Raw genomic sequence first — 19,935 nt, 5'->3', positions numbered from 1 at the left:
TGCCTTCAAAAGTGATTGACTGGTAAGAGGGTCTGCTCTTTGACCGTTAGACACCTCTTACCTTTGTGAGAAGGTGACAGACCCTTTTATGAATGGCAATGGGTCTCAGGCCATGGTACCCTTGGCATGTCAATTGTCCTCGAAGGTAAAAGTCTGGATGGTGAGTTCCACTGGGGAGTGATGTCCACAGTGTTATGGACGTGCAAAGGAGGGGACTTGAGCCCAGTATGGGGGAGATGAGGGTGCTCCAGCAAGGTAGAGCGAGGAGTGACACTCTCTGCTCAGTGCTCCAGGCAGGCATGCAAGGGTGGGGTCGGGTAGGAGTGGAGCGATGGACAGACCCAGGTCCTAAAGGGCACTAGGGAGCAAGTGATGGTTTTAACAAGGATGAGCAGATCCGTGTCCATCTTAGCCATCACTCTGGCTTCAGTGTGTGTGTGTGTATGTGTGTGTGTGTTCATGAGGGGTGAATCCTGAGGGGCCCAGCAAGGAGGTGTCCCACCTGGGCAGTGGCCACGGAGAGAGGAGAGAAGAGAGAATGGGAGGGTTGCCCCAGAGGCTGGCAGCGTGTGGGGCAGACTGGGATGGAGTCTCTGCAGAGAGGATGAGGCAGGTTGATTCCCTGACAGGCTGGACAATGCGGGGGGTGGGTTCTGAGAACGTGATCACGGGCTGGTCAGAGTCCTGGTGTAGATATGAGATGAGTGTGGGGGGAGGTGACAGTTCAGTTTGACTACATTGGTTCTGAAATGCCAAGGGGTTGTTGGTCCCTGGGCGGGGCACTGGGCAGTAGGTGCTGTGAGTGCCCTGCCCAGATCCCCCTCACTGGGCGGATGCCCCCCGTCCCACAGCTGTTTGAAATGTGCAATACGGATGCTAATGGCTCACAGGTGTCCCCTTCACAGCTGCCTTCACAGCCTCCCAGGAGATGCCTGGGGGGTTGTGTCCGCTCTGCCCTCAGCCTGTGGATGGGGACTGACTATGAGGGGACATCAAAGCCCAGCCCCCGCCTCAGTCAGTCCTAAAGCAGGGGTTCCAGGCTTTTGTGGGTGAGGCTGAAGCTCGTCTCAGGGTAGAACACGTCCCTGCTCAGCTCCTTCCTCTGCCCTATCTTGCTCCCCTCCGCCTCCCTCCTCCCGACAACACCCCTCAATAAATCAGATGCCTCTCACTTCCCAGCTGAGGCTCTGCTTCTAGGGAACGTGGCCTGTGATGGCGGTGGAGCTGTGCAGAGTTCATCCACTCGTCCCAGGTGGGTCAGGTGCGGGGCCTGATGTGCAGAGAAGAGAGACGAGCCCGAGGCGTCCAGGGTGGTGGTGCAGGAGGGGAGTGGGGTGCGCGTGGTGCTGTAAGCCAAGGGGCCCTGAGGATTTTACACAGTGGTCAGAGTAGAACAGGAGCCCACGAGGCCCAGGGAGTTGAAATATTGTATGTACATATCAAATGTGCACTAATGATAAGTGTACGTCTTGTGGAGTTTTTCCTATATGTATACATTTTTGTAATGCACCTAGAAATCTTATCTCCCTTCCAGTTGCTACCCCTTCCCCATATCCATGACCCTGACTTCGAAACCGTTAGGTTAGTGTTCCCAGATTTGAAACTCATAGGTAATTGAACTATAACATATGTACTGTATTGTGCACAATTTTTTCATGCAACATGTTTGTGAGAATCTACCATGTTTTTGTATGTATTACAGTTGGGCAAATTTTTATTGCTTAGTTAGTATTCCACTGTACGAATATACCAGAATACGTTTACTTTCACTATTGATGGATATTTGTGGAGTTTACACACCATTCTTTTTAAATGGCTGCACTCTAGGACATAGAAAGGACAGAGCATTCCCACCGACACATGTCTGGAAGGTTTCCAGTCCCCAAGTAGGCAAAAAGAAGATGCAGGACGCATCTTGCTTCCTTTGTCCTCATGCACATGAGTGAGCGTCCATGAGGGAGGCTCCTGAAAAGTGGGACTTCCTGGGGGGACACTGATAATGGCCTGCACTGTGCCAGGCTTCTCCAAGTGAGCATGTCCAGGGGGGTGGGTATGGAGTGGACGGCTGCTGTCCCCCTTTACCCCCAGGAGTCGGGGAAGGCTCTATGGAGACTGAGTCTCTGGACCTCACCTTGAACTTCGGATGGGAGGAATTTCTCCATGGGGGAGAGGAGGGCCTTCTGTGCAACTGTAAGAAATCTTCCATTTTACAGACAAAGAGAAGGAGGGGCAGCTGGTGAAAGTCTGGTTTAAGTTGACCTAGGTGGTCAGCAGGTTGGGCAGAGGCCGGGACCGGGGGACCAGAAGCCAGGGCGCTCAGCCCTGGCCCTGCTCCTTCTCTTAACCACTCTGCTCTGTTTGCCTGGAAGTCCTGGGCTCTGGGGCCGGGATGAGGATGTGTCTAAACACAGGACATGGAATTTGTCCCATTTGTCAAAGCACAGGTGAGGCTGTGCTTTGTCCAGTTGGGGGTTTTAAGTGCAGAGCATGATGGGAAAGGATGGCTGGCTCAGCCAGACTGGGCGGGGAAATAGAGGGGAGCTGGGAAAGGTGGGAGCCCCAGGTTGGGGACGAGGTGGTGACAACACTCTTGCAGCAGCCTCTGCAGGAGCCTCTGCTCCCATCTCTTGGCTGGTGTGTCCTCTGTTGGGTTAGGAGGGGGCGTGGGGAGAGTGCCCAGGGCCCAGCCTGACCATCTCAGGGCACAGCTACTGTGGCCGCAGAGATCCTCCCTCTCTTGATGCTGCTCCTTTATCCACCCCACCGCCCCCCGCTTCCCTCTCCCCCTGCTTCTCTCTCTCTCTCTCTAAGCAAGAGCCCAGAGAGAGAACTGCAGGAAAATGGAGCCATGTGGGTTTCTCTGAGGCCATTGGAGTTGGGTTCACTCTCCCTTGCTGCTGAGAGTTCCAGCAGAGCAGAGTGTTTGCAAGGAAGTCACAGCTGGTGAGAGGCAAACCAAGAATTCAAACGCACGTCTGCCTGACTCCAGAGTCTAAGGACCGGGTAGCCGTGGGGACGGCTTTCTGGCCTGTTGATACTAATAGCTGCTCTTTATGGAGCATCAGTTATAGGCCAGTTGCTCCCAAGGTCTTTCCCAGGGTTGATTCCTTTATCAGACCTTGTCCTTGAACAACCGGTTGCCTGTTCCCATGGAAGGATGGGGAAGGGGACCTCAGTGCTAAGGTTTAGGAAGTGCAGTGGTGCAGAGGCAGGAAAGCAAAGGGAGGATTACAGACACCCAGTAACCATGTGAATTGCTAATTATTTTCTACTGTAATCACCTCCTTTTCCTCCCTTGACTTGGGGAAAGGACACAGCTTGACCAAGAGACCCCTGGGGCAACACCTGGACTGTGAAACCAGGTTGCACAGAAGCCCAGCTCTCCTTCCTTCTCCAAGGCTGAGTGTGCAACCAGCGCCATCCATCCAGGCTGCCACCTTCTGAGGTGCCCTGGCCATGCCCCCAGGAGTCCTGCAGGCCGGCTGAGTCCAGGAGCTACTCCAGGCCTCACAACTACATGGTCATTCCTCCAGAAAACCGTACAAGAATCTCCTTCTTGGCCTGTGGCCTCTCTAACACTTTGGCCCATTATCTCTCCCAGTCATGCTCTGTCCACCCTCCAGCACTGGTTCCCTAAGTTCTTTCCCAGGGTTGACTCCTTTATCAGACCTCATCCTTGATCAGCCACCCGAGGTGTGTGCTTTCCAAGGACAAATTTACAGAGAGAAAAATGGAGGCACAAAGAGACTGGGAGCTTCTTGCCCAAAAGTAAACAGCAAGCGAGGGGCAGAGCTAGGACCTGAACTTGGACTCTGGCTTCAGGGTCCGTGCCCTGGACCATTTTATGGCATGTCAGTCATCAGAACCAACTTCCCCAGGACCTGTCCCATCTGTCCTGACCCCAGGAGAGCAGAAGATCCACTTTCTGGAGGAGTTCCCATTTGTCTTCAGCGGACCCTGTCCAGATCTCCTGTTCCTTGTAGAAAAGCTGAGAAGGGCACTTTTGGAGCCCGGGGGCTCCTGTCTTTCCTGGCTCAGCTTCTGGTGCCCATTCTGTGGGAGGACCTGGGATGATCCTGAGCTTCCCTTCCTTATTCTTTTTTGTTTTTTTGTTTTTTTCTGGCTGCACCGCGTAGCATGCGGGATCTTAGTTCCCCAACCAGGGATCAAACCTGCACCCCCTGCTGTGGAGGCTCAGAGTCTTAACCATTGGATCACCAGGGAAGTCCCCTGAGCCTCCTTTCCTCAGCTCACAGGGCCGGGTACCCAGCTCTCCACGCCACGCTCAGTGTCTCAGAGCACAGGGGAGCTTGTCCTGAGGAGCGAGGACTCTGGAGGTCAGGCCGGCTGGTCTGGGCAGCTGCAGGAGGCTGTTCCAGCCCAGGAAGCAGCCTGCTGTGTGGGTCCCACTGGGCCTGAGCAGGTTGGGGGCAGGGGGGTGCTGGGCTGGAGAGGAGGCCATGGGCCCTGTCACGAGCTCCAGATGCCCCCAGAGTTGGACAGCTGTGGGTGCTGTGGGCGATGGAAAGAGCACTGGCCCGGGAGTCCAGCCCCAGCCCTGCCACGTGCCCGCCCCGCCGCAGCCTTGCTGAGCCCCCTTGTCCCTTGCTCTCCTGGGGCCTGGTTGCCCTTCCGAGCAATGGGAGTTGCTATAGTTAGCGCTGCTACACTTGTGTATGTTTGTGTGTGTTTAGAGCCCTTCTTTATTTCTTAAAGAAGACTTCAGGGAACCAGTAAATCAAAGTGATAAGTGTGTGTTGTATTTCCCAGGGAATTAAAATCTCTGCCATCTGAGGAACTCCTGAAGCAGGTACTTGGAGCTCTTCCTGCCATGACTGAATTTTTGGGGTTGGGGGCAGGGCCAGTGTCACGAATGTGTCACCAGTGCAGTCACACAGGCCCCTGTGCTCAGAAGGGCTTGGTACTTGGTAATGACTTATTCTTTTTTTTTTTTTTTAACATCTTTATTGGAGTATAACTGCTTTACAATGGTGTGTTAGTTTCTGCTTTATAACAAAGTGAATCAGCTATACATATACATATGTCCCCATATCTCTTCCCTCTTGCGTCTCCCTCCCTCCCACCCTCCCTATCCCACCCCTCTAGGTGGTCACAAAGCACTGAGTTGATCTCCCTGTGCTATGCGGCTGCTTCCCACTAGCTATCTATTTTATATTTGGTAGTGTATATATGTCCATGCCACTCTCTCACTTTGTCCCATCTTACCCTTCCCCCTCCCCGTATCCTCAAGTCCGTTCTCTAGTAGGTCTGCGTCTTTATTCCCGTCTTGCCCCTAGGTTCTTCATGACCATTTTTTTTTTTTTAGATTCCATATATATGTGTTAGCATATGGTATTTGTTTTTTTCTGACTTACTTCACTCTGTATGACAGACTCTAGGTCCATCTACCTCACTACAAATAACTCAATTTTGTTTCTTTTTATGGCTGAGTAATATTCCATTGTATATATGTGCCACATCTTCTTTATCCATTCATCTGTTGATGGACACTTAGGTTGCTTCCATGTCCTGGCTATTGTAAATAGAGCTGCAATGAACATTGTGGTACATGACTCTTTTTTGAATTATGGTTTTCTCAGGGTATATGCCCAGTAGTGGGATTGCTGGGTCATATGGTAGTTCTATTTTTCATTTTGTAAGGAACCTCCATACTGTTCTCCATAGTGGCTGTATCAATTCACATTCCCACCAACAGTGCAAGAGGGTTCCCTTTTCTCCACATCCTCTCCAGCATTTATTGTTTGTAGATTTTTTGACGATGGCCATTCTGACCGGTGTGAGATGATATCTCATTGTAGTTTTGATTTGCATTTCTCTAATGATTAATGATGTTGAGCATTCTTCCATGTGTTTGTTGGCAATCTGTATATCTTCTTTGGAGAAATGTCTATTTAGGTCTTCTGCCCATTTTTGGATTGGGTTGTTGTTTTTTTTTTTGATATTGACCTGCATGAGCTGCTTGTAAATTTTGGAGATTTGACTTATGCTTGAGGTCTTAAAATTCCCATGATTTTGCACTAGGGGCCCCACGTTCTCATTTTGCAGATGACGTAGCCGGTCCTGGCCAGTGGTGACTCCACACTTGTCACAACACAGGAAGGAGGTCCTGGAAGCCATTCTGAGAGAACTTATATCCCTGGGTACTTGCCTCGAAAATGCCTGAGTCCTTGCCCTCAGCCTTGAGCAGTCAGAGGGCAGGGGAGAGCCCAGGAAGGGAAGGAAGAGAGTGGGAATACAGAGCAGAAGGGGACCCCCAGAACAGCCCTTCAGTGCCTCTGGAGGGGCAGTTTCTGCCTTCCCAGGGCATCTATGACCAGATGCATTGACCTTCACTAAGACAAGCCAGGCTGTGGGGAGGGACCACAGAGGCCCCCAAGAAAGGTGAAGGTGTGTGGGCCTCGTGTGCAGTGCCCCGTCTCACTCCATCCTCCTGGAAGCTGGCGTCCAGATAGGCTTGACCTGCTTCCTACTTGCAGCACATGGCCTCTTGGAGGGCGACCCTGAGACCCTGGGGTTTGCAGGTCTTTGTTCTGGTAGAAGAAAGAGGGAGGATGTGCCTTCTCAGATGTACCTGAGGCATCCAGAGTCCCCTCTGGGGAGGGGCTTGCCCTAAGCCTGATCCTCTTCTGGGGCTTGCCCTAAGCCTGATCCTCTTCTGCAAAGCTCAGGCACCCACTCACTCAGCCTCCACCTGGGCCCAGCTCACCTTGTCACACAGCCCCAGATGCTGCGGAGAGGAGCTGGTTAGGCGTTTGATCGAGGTGGGGTAGCGCTGCCCTCCTGCTAGCTGCTCTCCTTCTCCTAGGCCCATGCCTGGGAAATCCCAGTCTGGCTGAGGGCTTTCCAGGAGGACATAACCTCCCCAGCTCTTTGCTTCACATGAAGTGGTACAAGGGAAAGGAGGGAGCTGACCCTGAGCAGAGGGTCCTGACCTTCCTCCCTGACCCAAATTCCCACCCTCACAGCATCCATGGCTGCCTTCCCTGCTCACTGCAGAGGGCAGGAGCGGGGGCTGAATTCCCTCCCCTTGTCCCTGTAGGAGGGCGAGCGTGGTGGGTGAGTCGGGGGCAGTTGATCCACGTCCAGGTCTGTCATTTTTCAGAGGGTGGGGGGGCCTTGTTGGAATGATATTGCCTGTGGGTCTCATTTTACACTCATCAGCTGGTCAAATCAGAGAGCTAGTGGGTGTCCCCACAGTTGGGGACACAGCAGCCTAGGGTCCAGTTCTCTTTCCCATGAAGTGTCTGGACAGGAAGGATGGCTGAGAGGAGCAAAGGAGTGGGTGATGTAGGATCCGGGCTCATACCTGAGTTTGTTGGGGTGAAGGGTACATGAGGATTTCTCAAGGACCAGACGTGGAGTCAGGGGCAACCTGCCTGGGGACAAGGGCTGTGATGTCTTTCCTGAGAAGACCTCCGCTCTGATAGGCTGTGAGGACTAAACCAGGAAAGCCAGATGCTGGAGGCGTGGAAGGCAGGCCCCCCATTACAGGAGGTGCAGTGTGAGGACCTGGCAGAGGACCCTACACGGGATGCAGGGAGGATGGGGAAGGGGACTTGAGTCTGAAGTGTGAGCAAATAGAAAGGTCCAGAGACAGGAATGCACAGGGAGGATTACAGACACCCAGTAACCATGTGAATTGCTAATTATTTTCTACTGTAATCACCTCCTTTTCTTCCCTTGACTTGGGGAAAAGACACAAATTGACCAAGAGGCCCCTGGGGCAAGATCTGGACTGGGAAACCAGGTTGCACAGAAGCCCAGCTCTCCTGCCTTCTCCAAGGCTGAGTGCGCAACCAGCGCCATCCATCCAGGCTGCCACCTTCTGAGGTGCCCTGGCCATGCCCCCAAGAGTCCCGCAGGCCGGTTGAGTCCAGGAGCTACTCCAGGCCTCACAACTACATGGTCATTCCTCCAGAAAAGTGTACAAGAATCTCCTTCTTGGCCTGTGGCCCCTCTATTGCTTTGGCCCATGATCTTTCCGGCTGTGTTCTCACCACCTCCCACACTGGCACCTCCAGCCTGGTGTCTGATCCACAACACTGGACAGGGAGCCACGGGGGGTCAAATCAGAAGAGACTTCCTGAGGCTGTGGGAGCCAAGAGGAGGAGGTGCCATTTCTGGTTGGAGGTCAGGGAAGCCTTCCCCAGGAAGGGCAGCGCAAGCAGAGGGATCAGGCGCAGAGACGGGGAAGAGCAGGGGGCTCAGCGCTGTCTGAGTGGTTGCGGTGGATGGGGCAGCCTGACACCTGAGGCCTGCAGGGCAGGGGCTGAGGGCAGCAGGGAGCATCAAGACCCAGACCCTGACGCCCCTGCCTCAAGGCAGCGGGGGAAATGGCCACATCAGTGCTTGGCGTGAGCCCCTAGACAATGGTGTGGAGGGTGGACAGTGGTCTGGGGAGAGCCTGGAACCAGAGAAGGTGGAGTCCGGAGGCTGTGGCTACGCTTGAGAGGAGAGAAGACGGTGGTAGGAGCTGGGCCGGGCTGGTGGGAGGCCAGAGGGAGTGTCCTCAGGAGGAAGAAGGAGCAGGTGGGGCTCCCAGGCTTTCAGCTCAGGGCTCCTGCGGCGGCACCCAGCCAACAGCAGCCAACAGCCCAGTGCGGACAACCAGGGGCACTCATGGGAGTCTTGAGCTCAGAGATACAGACCAGTGATGCGTGTCCTTGATAACTGGTATCTTGAGAAGGGGTTTGGCCAGGAGTGTGTGAGGACTGGGAGGAGAAGCAGCCCGGATGCACCTGTGCCAGCCCTGCCTCTTCGGAGGAGGGTCCTTGGAGGAGACCGAGCAGGAGCCACTGGGGAGGCAGGAGGGCACCCAGGAGAGGGGCATCAGGGGAGAACTGGTCCAGGGCCATTTCAGGAGGACAGAGGGGTCCCCAGAGTCTGTATAGTCGAAGACAAGGCTTGAGTGTGAATTTGGATCCAGTGAGGACTGGCCAGCCTGCAGTGGCCTGGAGTGTGAGAGACGGCAGTGAATTGGGGTCCCAGAGCGGATGACCCCTCCCATGCTTGGTTGAGGAGGGGTCAGGGGAACAGGCCATGTCTGGTGGGGACCTGTGGAGAACTATTTGACCCAGAAAACAGTGTGGATGAATCCAGGACAGGAGACAGATGCAGCCAAGCCCCTGACTGGCGGAGGGCTGGACCCAAGGACAGGAAGGTGGAGGTTGAAGTCTGCCTAGGGACAGGCTGGGCAGGTAAGACTCTAGTAGGGGTTGGTGCTGTCATCCATTCATCCAACGTTAACTGAGTGCCGCTTGGGTTCCAGACAGTGCCTGGAGTTGGAGGTTGGTGCCGAATACACTCCTTTACCCTATTCCTGCGGAGGCCAGAGTGTGGAGGCAGAGGGGATGTAAGACAGAGCCTGGTCCTCCCTCTCCTGAAGGACTCAACGCTCTTGAGCAACCCTGCCTAAGACACTCCCCATGGGCCCCAGGAGAGGCCAAGATGTTGTCAGGGAGATGGAGAAACCATTTCTTCACCTTCACAGGAGGCTTCCCTTGCCCACTGCCCAGCAATCCCGTGAGGCAACAGCAGGAGCTGAGGCAAGGCCAGCTCACAGCCGGGGAGGAGATCAGGGATGGGGCAGGTCAGGGAGACGTGTGGTTGGGCCATTGCATCAGGCCCAGGAGGGACATAAAGGACGGTCCTGCATGCTGGGAGGAGACCGACTTGGGGACCATGGAGACTCAGAGGGCCAGCCTCGCCCTGGGGCGGTGGCCACTGTGGCTACTGCTGCTGGGACTAGTGGTACCCTTGGTCAGCACCCAGGCCCTCAGCTACAGGGAAGCTGTGCTCCGTGCTGTGGATCGCCTCAACGAGCGGTCCTCAGAAGCTAATCTCTACCGCCTCCTGGAGCTGGACCCGCTTCCCAAGGCCGTGAGTCAGGAGGGCCCTGGGGAGGGGGCTGTCTCTCGCCAGCCCTGGCCACACTGTCACCGCCTCTGCTCAGGCTGTACCTCCTGTCAGGAAGGCACTTCTCCCTCTAGGTGGGCTCCCACCTCTTCCAGGAAACCTTCCCAGAGCTGGGTCCCCTCCCAGCACGAGGCCTCCTGCCTTAGCATCTCTACTGTGGGAACAGGCGCCCTGTACACCCTGTTCGGGCTTAAGGGCCTTCTGCGAGCTCTAGGGATAGAGGGTGGTCACTGGCTCTGAGATGTCACTACCCTGTTTTGAGGCCCCTCTGCACTTCTTTGTTCCCTACTTGGGGGGGCTCTGCTCAGCCTGGAGGTTCCAGTGACAAGATCTCTCCCTGCAGGCAGCCCCTGACTTCCCTCAGCCCCTCAGAGGTGCAGGTGTTCTCATCAGAGCTGGTGTGAAATCCACTCCTGCTCTCTGTGTGCCCACGAGGCCAGGAGTGGGCTCTGTCCCCTTCCTCTGTGCACCCAGCACCAAGTCAGGGGCCAGGCACACAGGAGGGGCTGGAGAGGCTGCCGTCTAGGTGAGGGGCAGTGAGATAGATCAGAGAAGGAAGCATGAGTCTGAGCTCAGTCTCCTGACTATGATCCTTGACCAGGATGGCGACCCGGACACCCCGAAGCCTGTAAGCTTCACGGTGAAGGAGACCGTGTGCCCCAGCACGACCCAGCAGCCCCCGGAGCAGTGTGACTTCAAGGAGAATGGGGTGAGGCTGGGGGCTGGGGGCACTGGCGGATGCTTCCCAGGGATGTGAACAGGGGGCTTCTGGGAAGATTTCCAGCCCCTGTGTTGAGTTTGGGAGGTGATGACTCAAGGGTTCCAGTTTGACCTCGAGCCTCCCTTTCCAGCTGGTGAAACAGTGTGTGGGGACAGTCACCCTGGACCAGTCCAAGGACCAATTTGACATAAACTGTAATGAGGTGAGCGGCCCCTTCTGTGTTGTGGAGCTGATAATGGGATGGGTTGTGGAACATCCTTTGGACCAAATACCCGCTGCCCCTTCGAGGGCAGAGAAAGGCCCTCCGACCCTGGTCCCTCCCTCACCCGAGCCCCAGGTCTCCAGGACTGGCTCTGCCATCCCTTAGAGCAGTGGTTCTCTAAGTGGGGTCCCCACCCGGGAACCTGACCGAAAGGCAGATTCCCAGGCCCCACTCAGACCTCCTGAATCAGACTCTGGGATGGGGCCCAGCCATTTGCATTTTCACAAGGCCTCCAGGAGATTCTGACTGCTGAATTCTGAGAGGCACTGACTAGAATAATGGGCTTTCAGCTCCTGCTCCCATCCAGCTTTGCTGGGATGGGCTTGTGATCCTGGGAAGACCCTTGCCATCTGTGGGCCTCAGTTTCCCCATATGTCTGTGGCTGTAAGGATTCAACCACATGCTCCAAAGGTCACAGCTTACAGGTGAACAGGGCCCAGTGCTCCTGGTGTGTCTGTTAGGGGGTTGTTCATGTGGGGAGGGAGGGGCCTCGTGTTGACTCCTGCCTAGTCACAAAAGAAATAAATTTCGTTGTGGTTCACAGCTTCAGAGTGTCAGGAGCATTCGTTTCTGGCCTCCACGTTGGCGAAGGCCATGGCCATTCCCGTGGATCCGGCCAAGGTTTCCCGGAAAACGGTGAAGGATTGCCTGATGTCATACCCATTAAGGGCTTTTGGTGAACCCTGAGCCCAGGGAAGAGTCCTAAGGGTCTGATATGTTCTGGCTCAGACTTCTGGATGGTGAAAAATAAATTCTTGTGAAAACAACTTCCTCCAGGCTTCAATTTCAATTTTCTCGTTCTTACCACTTACTGGGACCAAGTCCTTACCTCTGGGATGCCTCCTCTGTGTGTGTGTGTGTGTGTGTGTGTGTGTGTGTGTGTGTGTGTGTGATCACTCCTGTAAACACAGTCATGGGGGACACCCCTGTTCCTTCCAGGCGGGCATGGGGAGAGGCAGCAGGGCCAAGAGGTCCAGCACAGCGTCTCCATTCTCGGGTCCCTCCCGTGCCCTTCACACGCCTCTGCCCTCCTCCTCCAACCCCCAGTAGGGACTTAAGGAGACCTGCTCTGTGTGCAGTGCTGGTGGGGATGCTGTCCCTGCTCACATGGAGGTGACAGTCCAGGAGGGGCCAGGCATTTGTTAAACACTCACAGAGACGCAGTTCAGTCTCAGGGCTAAGCCTACAGGTACAATGCCCATAGCGTTCCACTTCTCCTTGACAATCCGAAGTCTGGGAAAGCCTACCCCTCCTGGCTTTTCCTCTGGCATTGAGACACATCACTGTTTCTTCAGCTGGGTCTCAGATTTCTGTGGTGGGCTTGTGTGTAGGGATCACATGGTACAAAAATTTGCACCATTAAAAACAAGCATGCTGCTCATCTGGGTGAACAGCTCTGCATGAATGTGAGAGACACACAGAGTGACACACGGGTCACATCTCTGTGTGCCTGGGTGTTTCAGACACTGTGCACATCCTGTCCCCTCCTCATTCTCTAGCTGACCTTTGCTCTGGGGCAGACTGGAAACATTGGGGAGTTTGAACCCAGGGAGCAGCCTCAACCAACCACTGGGGGGACTTAGTGGAAAAATACCTCCTCTTCCTCACTCCTTGGGGGGCCCACTCCCAGACGTGTCACACCTCCCCCTGAGGTCCCCAGCTGGCTTGAGCCCCTGTCGCCCACTTCTGTGACCTGTTCATTGACACGTCCTCTTCTGACTCGGGTCCTGCCCTGTCTCCCTTCTCTACATTCGTGCTGGAGCTTTCTGGAATCACCTCCCAAACAAACTACTTCCACTAAATGCTTGTCTTAGGTCTGCTTGTGGGCCAACCTGAACCAAGACAGAGATTCCCCTCTCTGAGAGGGACAGAGGACAGGATCTCACAGAGCATTTACTTTGTTACCTGTCAGGCTTGTCTCCTCTTGGTGAGCAGGTGGGGCTGATTTCAGGCAGGTTAGAGGAACCTCCTGCTTCTCACTCTACATCAACCCAAGTTGAGGGAGGAAACTTTACAGAGGACACCCAGGGGGCTGTGTTGTGTCTGTGCCAGAGGATACAGGCTTGCCAGTGCCAATTGTTAAATGGTCAGGATTTTTTTGAGCTGGTTGTTAAACTCTTGGTAGCTTGAAATTGGCCTTGGTGGAAGTACTTCCATCATGGAAATCAGCAAATGTTACCTATCATTTTTGTCACAGCTGGTACATCACTGCCCACCCTGAGAGAGGGATCACTCATCAGGATGCTATGGGGTCTGTGTTGATCACATCTGTTTCCAATTGTCCCTCATGATTGCCCTTCCTGCTTCCATGGCATCCCTTCTCTATCCTCAGCCCTGCCTTGTCCTTTTGAAATGAAGCAAGACCCTATGGTCCTTCCCCACCATGTCCTCCACTTGCCTTTTGCCTGTGAAAAAAGCTTTAGCCAGAGAAGAAGTTTATTCAAAGAAGTGAGAAAATGCAGAAAGAAAGGAAAACAGTTCAACAAGACCAAATAATAACAGTTTAGTCATTCAGCAATTTCAAGGACCTTTCGTTCCTCCTCAAGGGCTATAGATAATGTTCTGAGCCATATCCTGTGAGCTGTTTTGTAGATACGGAAACCCCACCAGGTGGAAGAAGTTAACTACATGATGACCAGGCTGTAGCCATGACATAAGCTGCCACAATTCCAAGAACTGGCCTCAAAGAAATGGAAACTAAGCAGCCCTGGAACTGAAGATTAACTGTACTTAAAACAAGCAAGATGACACTGGTCAGATCAACACATGAGCAATTTCAAGATGAGTGTCAGAGCTGACCGTGCTATTTCTGCATGTAGCCTCCTCCCTCCGCTTATAAAAGCTCTTGCCCACTGCTTGGCAGTGGAAGGGTCATTCAGCCTTTGGACAGGAGTCCCCCTACTCCCCTTACCACCTCTGAGCAAACGTTCCTTTCCACCAACCTAGTCTCTCTCTCTCTCTCTTTTATTTATTTATTTTATTTTTGGCTGCGTTGGGTCTTTGTTGCTGCGCGCGGGCTTTCTCCAATTGCGGCGAGCAGGGGCCACTCTTGGTTGCGGTGCGCAGGCTGCTCATCGCGGTGGCTTCTCTTGTTGCAGAGCACGGGCTCTAGGCGTGCGGGCTTCAGTAGTTGTGGCACCCGGGCCTTGTTGCTCTGTGGCATGTGGCATCTTCCCGGACGAGGGCTCGAACCTGTGTTCCCTGCATTGGCAGGGGGATTCTTAACCACTGTGCCACCAGGGAAGTCCCCAACCTAGGCTCTTTATCAGCTTCAGAGCGGCGAGCAACCGGACCCCCTCTTAGTAACACTTTCATATTTTACATGGATGTTGGCCAGATGTCCCTTGCCAGGGACTAGGCCCTCAACATGCATACATGACAAATGATACCAGAAAGGAATGGATGCTTACATTTCATTTCATCTGAGCCTGAGATTGGAAGTCTGCATGCCTTGTCAGAGCCTTCTAAAGTGATTGACTGGTGAGAGTATCATAGGACCACTTACCTGAGAAATCAAGTATCGGACCCTTTCATGGATTCCCTGGAGCATCAAGTCATGGTACCCTGGCTTGTCAATTCTCCTAACAGTAGACCTCTGGATGGTGAGTTCCATAGGCAAGTAATGCCCGCAGTTTTATAAGCATGGAATTGAGTGGACCCCAGCCCAGCATGGGGGAAAGGAGAGTGTTCCTAGGAGGAAACTGCTTAGGCGAAGTCACAGTGACCGGCACAGTAGAAGTGAGAAGTGACACTCAGTTCAGTGCTCAAGTGAGGCATGCAAGGGGTGGGTCAGTGTGGGAGTGGAGAGATGGACAAACCCAGGTACTAAGGGGCACTAGGGAACCAGTGATGATTTTAGCACGGGGAGAGCACATCCTTGTCCATCTTAGCCATCACCCTGGCTTCAGTGTGTGTGTGTGTGTGTGTGTGTGTGTGTGTCCACGAAGGGTGAATCATGAGGGGCCCAGCAAGGATGTGTCCCCCCAGGCAGTGGCCAAGGGGAGAGGAGGGAAGAGAGAATGGAAGGAGGGTTGCCCAAGAGGCTGGCAGAGTGTTGGGCTGACTGGGATGGAGTCACTGCAGAGACGATGAAGCAGGTTGATTCCCTGACAGGCTGGACAATGTAGGTGGTGGGTTCTGAGAGCCTGGTACTGGGCTGGTCAGTGCCCTGGTGTAGGTATGAGATGAGAGTTGGGGGACGTGATACTTCGGTTTTGACCACATTGGTTCTCAGCTGCCAGTGGGATGCTGGTCCCTGGGTGGGGCACTGGGCAGTAGGTGCTGTGAGTGCCCTGCCCAGGTCCCCCTCACTGGGCGGCTACACCCCGTCCCACAGCTGTTTGAAATGTGCAATACGGATGCTAATGGCTCACAGGTGTCCCCTTCACAGCTGCCTTCACAGCCTCCCAGGAGATGCCTGGGGGGTTGTGTCCGCTCTGCCCTCAGCCTGTGGATGGGGACTGGCTATGAGGGGACATCAAAGCCCAGCCCCCGCCTCAGTCAGTCCTAAAGCAGGGGTTCCAGGCTTTTGTGGGTGAGGCTGAAGCTCGTCTCAGGGTAGAACACGTCCCTGCTCAGCTCCTTCCTCTGCCCTATCCTGCTCCCCTCCACCTCCCTCCTCCCGACAACACCCCTCAATAAATCAGATGCCTCTCACTTCCCAGCTGAGGCTCTGCTTCTAGGGAACGTGGCCTGTGATGGCGGTGGAGCTGTGCAGAGTTCATCCACTCGTCCCAGGTGGGTCAGGTGCGGGGCCTGATGTGCAGAGAAGAGAGACGAGCCCGAGGCGTCCAGGGTGGTGGTGCAGGAGGGGAGTGGGGTGGGCGTGGTGCTGTAAGCCAAGGGGCATTGAGGATTTTACAAAGTGGTCAGGGTAGGACAGGAGCCCACGAGGCCCAGGGAGTTGAAATACTGTATGTACATATCAAATGTGCACTAATGATAAGTGTACGTCTTGTGGAGTTTTTGCTGTATGTATACATTTTTGTTATGCACCTAGAGATCTTATCTCCCTTCCAGTTGCTACCCCTTCCCCATAACCATGACCCTGACTTTGAAACCCTTAGATTAGTGTTGTCAGAATTTGAAACTCATAGAAAACTGAACTATAACATATATACTGTAGGGGCTTCCCCGGTGGCGCAGTGGTTAAGAATCCGCCTGGTAATGCAGGGGACACGGGTTCGAGCCTTGGTCCAGGAGAATCCCACATGCTGCGGAGCAACTAGGCCTGTGCGCCACAGCTACTGAGCCTCTGCTCTAGGGCCCGCGAGACACAACTACTGAAACCCGCATCCTAGAGCCCGTGCTCCGCAACAAGAGAGGCCACTGCACTGAGAAGCCCACGCACCGCAACCAGAGAAAAGCCCGCGTGCAGCAACGAGGACCCAACACAGCCAAAAATAAATAAATAAAATAAAATAAAATAAATAAAGTAAAAAAAAAAAAGAAATACTGCTCCAAATGTTCTCATGTAGACAGTGTTGCACACATGACGAACTATGTCTTAGAAATTTAATTTCTAGGGCAGAAATTGTAGTCAAAAACAAACAAACAAAAACATATATACTGTATTGTGCACAATTTTTTCATGCAACATGTTTGTGAGAATCTACCATGTTTTTGTATGTATTACAGTTGGGCAAATTTTTATTGCTTAGTTAGTATTCCACTGTACGAATATACCAGAATACGTTTACTTTCACTATTGATGGATATTTGTGGAGTTTACACACCATTCTTTTTAAATGGCTGCACTCTAGGACATAGAAAGGACAGAGCATTCCCACCGACACATGTCTGGAAGGTTTCCAGTCCCCAAGTAGGCAAAAAGAAGATGCAGGACGCATCTTGCTTCCTTTGTCCTCATGCACATGAGTGAGCGTCCATGAGGGAGGCTCCTGAAAAGTGGGACTTCCTGGGGGGACACTGATAATGGCCTGCACTGTGCCAGGCTTCTCCAAGTGAGCATGTCCAGGGGGGTGGGTATGGAGTGGACGGCTGCTGTCCCCCTTTACCCCCAGGAGTCGGGGAAGGCTCTATGGAGACTGAGTCTCTGGACCTCACCTTGAACTTCGGAAGGGAGGAATTTCTCCATGGGGGAGAGGAGGGCCTTCTGTGCAACTGTAAGAAATCTTCCATTTTACAGACAAAGAGAAGGAGGGGCAGCTGGTGAAAGTCTGGTTTAAGTTGACCTAGGTGGTCAGCAGGTTGGGCAGAGGCCGGGACCGGGGGACCAGAAGCCAGGGCGCTCAGCCCTGGCCCTGCTCCTTCTCTTAACCACTCTGCTCTGTTTGCCTGGAAGTCCTGGGCTCTGGGGCCGGGATGAGGATGTGTCTAAACACAGGACATGGAATTTGTCCCATTTGTCAAAGCACAGGTGAGGCTGTGCTTTGTCCAGTTGGGGGTTTTAAGTGCAGAGCATGATGGGAAAGGATGGCTGGCTCAGCCAGACTGGGCGGGGAAATAGAGGGGAGCTGGGAAAGGTGGGAGCCCCAGGTTGGGGACGAGGTGGTGACAACACTCTTGCAGCAGCCTCTGCAGGAGCCTCTGCTCCCATCTCTTGGCTGGTGTGTCCTCTGTTGGGTTAGGAGGGGGCGTGGGGAGAGTGCCCAGGGCCCAGCCTGACCATCTCAGGGCACAGCTACTGTGGCCGCAGAGATCCTCCCTCTCTTGATGCTGCTCCTTTATCCACCCCACCGCCCCCCGCTTCCCTCTCCCCCTGCTTCTCTCTCTCTCTCTCTAAGCAAGAGCCCAGAGAGAGAACTGCAGGAAAATGGAGCCATGTGGGTTTCTCTGAGGCCATTGGAGTTGGGTTCACTCTCCCTTGCTGCTGAGAGTTCCAGCAGAGCAGAGTGTTTGCAAGGAAGTCACAGCTGGTGAGAGGCAAACCAAGAATTCAAACACACGTCTGCCTGACTCCAGAGTCTAAGGACCGGGTAGCCGTGGGGACGGCTTTCTGGCCTGTTGATACTAATAGCTGCTCTTTATGGAGCATCAGTTATAGGCCAGTTGCTCCCAAGGTCTTTCCCAGGGTTGATTCCTTTATCAGACCTTGTCCTTGAACAACCGGTTGCCTGTTCCCATGGAAGGATGGGGAAGGGGACCTCAGTGCTAAGGTTTAGGAAGTGCAGTGGTGCAGAGGCAGGAAAGCAAAGGGAGGATTACAGACACCCAGTAACCATGTGTATTGCTAATTATTTTCTACTGTAATCACCTCCTTTTCCTCCCTTGACTTGGGGAAAGGACACAGCTTGACCAAGAGACCCCTGGGGCAACACCTGGACTGTGAAACCAGGTTGCACAGAAGCCCAGCTCTCCTTCCTTCTCCAAGGCTGAGTGTGCAACCAGCGCCATCCATCCAGGCTGCCACCTTCTGAGGTGCCCTGGCCATGCCCCCAGGAGTCCTGCAGGCCGGCTGAGTCCAGGAGCTACTCCAGGCCTCACAACTACATGGTCATTCCTCCAGAAAACCGTACAAGAATCTCCTTCTTGGCCTGTGGCCTCTCTAACACTTTGGCCCATTATCTCTCCCAGTCATGCTCTGTCCACCCTCCAGCACTGGTTCCCTAAGTTCTTTCCCAGGGTTGACTCCTTTATCAGACCTCATCCTTGATCAGCCACCCGAGGTGTGTGCTTTCCAAGGACAAATTTACAGAGAGAAAAATGGAGGCACAAAGAGACTGGGAGCTTCTTGCCCAAAAGTAAACAGCAAGCGAGGGGCAGAGCTAGGACCTGAACTTGGACTCTGGCTTCAGGGTCCGTGCCCTGGACCATTTTATGGCATGTCAGTCATCAGAACCAACTTCCCCAGGACCTGTCCCATCTGTCCTGACCCCAGGAGAGCAGAAGATCCACTTTCTGGAGGAGTTCCCATTTGTCTTCAGCGGACCCTGTCCAGATCTCCTGTTCCTTGTAGAAAAGCTGAGAAGGGCACTTTTGGAGCCCGGGGGCTCCTGTCTTTCCTGGCTCAGCTTCTGGTGCCCATTCTGTGGGAGGACCTGGGATGATCCTGAGCTTCCCTTCCTTATTCTTTTTTGTTTTTTTGTTTTTTTCTGGCTGCACCGCGTAGCATGCGGGATCTTAGTTCCCCAACCAGGGATCAAACCTGCACCCCCTGCTGTGGAGGCTCAGAGTCTTAACCATTGGATCACCAGGGAAGTCCCCTGAGCCTCCTTTCCTCAGCTCACAGGGCCGGGTACCCAGCTCTCCACGCCACGCTCAGTGTCTCAGAGCACAGGGGAGCTTGTCCTGAGGAGCGAGGACTCTGGAGGTCAGGCCGGCTGGTCTGGGCAGCTGCAGGAGGCTGTTCCAGCCCAGGAAGCAGCCTGCTGTGTGGGTCCCACTGGGCCTGAGCAGGTTGGGGGCAGGGGGGTGCTGGGCTGGAGAGGAGGCCATGGGCCCTGTCACGAGCTCCAGATGCCCCCAGAGTTGGACAGCTGTGGGTGCTGTGGGCGATGGAAAGAGCACTGGCCCGGGAGTCCAGCCCCAGCCCTGCCACGTGCCCGCCCCGCCGCAGCCTTGCTGAGCCCCCTTGTCCCTTGCTCTCCTGGGGCCTGGTTGCCCTTCCGAGCAATGGGAGTTGCTATAGTTAGCGCTGCTACACTTGTGTATGTTTGTGTGTGTTTAGAGCCCTTCTTTATTTCTTAAAGAAGACTTCAGGGAACCAGTAAATCAAAGTGATAAGTGTGTGTTGTATTTCCCAGGGAATTAAAATCTCTGCCATCTGAGGAACTCCTGAAGCAGGTACTTGGAGCTCTTCCTGCCATGACTGAATTTTTGGGGTTGGGGGCAGGGCCAGTGTCACGAATGTGTCACCAGTGCAGTCACACAGGCCCCTGTGCTCAGAAGGGCTTGGTACTTGGTAATGACTTATTCTTTTTTTTTTTTTTTAACATCTTTATTGGAGTATAACTGCTTTACAATGGTGTGTTAGTTTCTGCTTTATAACAAAGTGAATCAGCTATACATATACATATGTCCCCATATCTCTTCCCTCTTGCGTCTCCCTCCCTCC

General features: G+C 53.9%; 1 protein-coding gene across 1 annotated transcript; it reads left to right on the top strand.

The window, feature by feature from the left end:
- The first annotated feature begins 9,702 nt into the window (after positions 1 to 9,702).
- Positions 9,703 to 11,559, top strand: LOC137774021 (cathelicidin-4-like). The gene is made up of 4 exons (XM_068559161.1): positions 9,703 to 9,900; positions 10,538 to 10,645; positions 10,788 to 10,859; positions 11,464 to 11,559. Exons 1-4 carry the CDS (start codon positions 9,703 to 9,705, stop codon positions 11,557 to 11,559), a joined length of 474 nt encoding a protein of 157 aa, XP_068415262.1.
- The last annotated feature ends 8,376 nt before the right edge of the window (positions 11,560 to 19,935 follow it).

The sequence above is a fragment of the Eschrichtius robustus genome, chromosome 12 (assembly GCF_028021215.1).
Source record: "Eschrichtius robustus isolate mEscRob2 chromosome 12, mEscRob2.pri, whole genome shotgun sequence".
In the NCBI taxonomy this organism is placed as follows: Eukaryota; Metazoa; Chordata; class Mammalia; order Artiodactyla; family Eschrichtiidae; genus Eschrichtius; species Eschrichtius robustus.
This window is presented reverse-complemented; position numbering and strand designations above follow the sequence as displayed.